The 2,560-nt window shown below is 40.7% G+C and overlaps 1 protein-coding gene across 1 annotated transcript; it reads right to left on the bottom strand.

The window, feature by feature from the left end:
• Positions 1-281: 281 nt before the first annotated feature.
• ANKRD34B (ankyrin repeat domain 34B) lies at positions 282-1,851 on the bottom strand. Its single transcript, XM_056848686.1, has one exon. It carries the CDS (start codon positions 1,825-1,827, stop codon positions 316-318), a length of 1,512 nt encoding a protein of 503 aa, XP_056704664.1. The 5' UTR covers positions 1,828-1,851; the 3' UTR covers positions 282-315.
• Positions 1,852-2,560: the final 709 nt, after the last annotated feature.

The raw sequence follows: 2,560 nt of genomic DNA, 5'->3' as shown, positions 1-2,560 counted from the left end.
GAGAAGGCTAAGTCTAGAACTTAATTGGGCGGGGGGCGGGGAATCAGGTTTGTATTACGTATGCCTCGGGTGCACACTATGGAGGAATATATCCACAGTTTTCTCATTTTTAAGTCTGTGATAAAGGCAACAATATTGTAAATACGTAGTTTGCAGCATATCTTTGCCACTGAATCTCAAGGCAGATGTTTCATAATGAGTTACAGAAATGGATATGCTGCATTCTCGCTACCAAGAACTTGGTGCAGTCAACGCTTGTGTTGAAAAATGCTGTTTGTATGTACAAGTTGTATACCATGGTTGCATGCCAATCTGTTAAAAGTTCACCAGTTGCTTGATCTGCTCGGTTTGTAACGACTGCCTCCTCGTCAACAGAGTCTTATTTTTAAAGTCCTTGGGATAAGCAGGTGCTGTTGGAATGAGGGTTTTCTGCCCATAAGGGACCATTGCAGACATCTTATAGCTATCAGAGATCAGAGGATGAGGGTTCACATTTAAAGGGGGTAGAAAGCCAGGTCTAACCTGAGCCATATGATCTGAAACAAGGGCTCCTGACCCACGCCTCTCTAACATAGCATGGTTTTTCCTGCTCAATAGATTTGGAGGCATGTTTTCTATCAGTTCTCTGGAACTTGATGACAAAGATGGAGAAGGGGAGAGAAGCTTTTTCTTCCCTAGAAGTGACTTACTGTCTTCTACAGGAGGTCCTACTCTAGTCAATTGGGAATCAGAGCTGTAATGATTTGCCCCTAGGTTTCTTCTCTGAACAATGTTCTTTAGCGTGGATACAAAGCTCATTGGGGTTGAATCTGAATTTTGATCTACAGGAATTTCACTCTGGGTGTGGTTTGCCTCACCAAAGAGTGAATGAGAATTTATCTCATCACATGACATTTTTCTGGAGGCAGTTTGCTCAAAGCTTTTCAAGAAGTTAAGGGTATCCTTTATATCAATGCTGTGATGTCGGGTGATAAATCTCTTGGACAGGGAAAGGTTATTGATTTTTAGGCACAGTTCTTCCTCTGGAGTTATATCCTGCAGGTCTTCTTGTAAAGAGGAGATTCTGTTCTGGTCAAAAAGTGAGGAAGGAGCCTTCACCCAAGGGTCAGAACACATGTGCTGCATCTGAGGTTTTCTAGAAGGAGAGGGTGGCTTAGGTATATCCTCCTTTCTTCCAGAATGATGAGGCTCTTTGAAGTTAAACAGAGCTTTTTCTGTACCTTTTGAGTTTTCTTGTGGAGATGGAGAGGTTTTAACTTCTACATCTGATGGAGAAGTGCAAGAACTTGGAGACAGACATTCTTCATTGTCAGGAGGCGGCACGTTTAAATACTGCCTAGTTGTTTGCTTTCCAGATGGAGACTTATCCTTTGTAATAATAATGACTTCTTTCCCTTTTGCTTTGCAGGCGTCTAGAACAACTTTGAGGCTTTCCTTATCCTCTGAATTCACCGAGTAAACAAGAACTGAATTGCCAGAATGGTCTTGTAAACTTAAGTCAGCTCCATTTTTAAGCAGTAAAGAAATAACTTCAGGGCCAGCTTTCTGCAAGCAGGCATGCATCAAGGCTGTCTTCCCAGATTTATCCTGAATGTTTGGATCTGCCTTATTTTCCAGAAGATACTTCACCATTTTTACTTTACTCACACTCTGACAGTCCACATGCTTTGTCTTACAAGCAATCATCAAGGGGGTTTCACCGCGGTCATTGCTTTCGTTGATATATGCCCCACCTTCTAGCAGCAATCTTGTGAGACGAAGTCTGCTGTGATACACAGCTTTGATCAAGGAGTTTCCATCAGGTGAAAGCTCTATGGTTTCATCCATCTTCTATGTGTTTTTAAGCTCTAGATTTCAATTGTTGGAAAGGTCACCTATTTTTCAGGGACATTAAAATAGAAAAAGATTAATAAGCATAATATATCGTCATATTTGCAAGTAGGAAGATGACAAATATTAGACTTTATTAACCAGCACATTCTAGATGTTAAAAAATTAAATTAAAATGTCAGAATTCTATTTCTGTCTCCTGGAACCGCGCCCTTCATGTAAGCACCAGATTGCTTCGCATTCTCATTCTGATCAAATAGTCATTAGGAACCAAGCTACATATTACATTAAAATGAGTGCAACGAAAGTCCAACAGTACCTTCTCAGAAAAGTTTGGGGAACTGGGTGATTTGGAGTGGATAAGTGGAAGTAGTGGTCCCTTGCCCATTGCAACTATACACTTCCTGTCTTACATACACCTTGTTAATATAGAGTTTGTATACTATTTCTGTTGCGTGCTTATACCCTTTGTGTATTGTGTGTCAAAGTTTAAGAAGTTTTTTGAAGCTTTTGAGCCTACGTGCTGTTCTTTCTGTGTATAGATTGCCTTAGAATGAGCCATCAAATATTGTTACACACTTTTAAGTTTGAGCTGGTTCAGACCGACTTCTACGCATGTATACCCTCCTTATACCATTTAAGGCAGCTGTTTGCAACCTTTTCGATATGGTGACCCTCAAGTCCAAATTTACTTGATATGGTAACCCAGCCAGGGCTGGTCCAACGTTTT

This window comes from Euleptes europaea, chromosome 4, assembly GCF_029931775.1.
Source record: "Euleptes europaea isolate rEulEur1 chromosome 4, rEulEur1.hap1, whole genome shotgun sequence".
In the NCBI taxonomy this organism is placed as follows: domain Eukaryota; kingdom Metazoa; phylum Chordata; class Lepidosauria; order Squamata; family Sphaerodactylidae; genus Euleptes; species Euleptes europaea.
The sequence above is the reverse complement of the archived record's forward strand: the minus strand, read 5'-3'. Positions and strand labels throughout refer to the sequence as shown.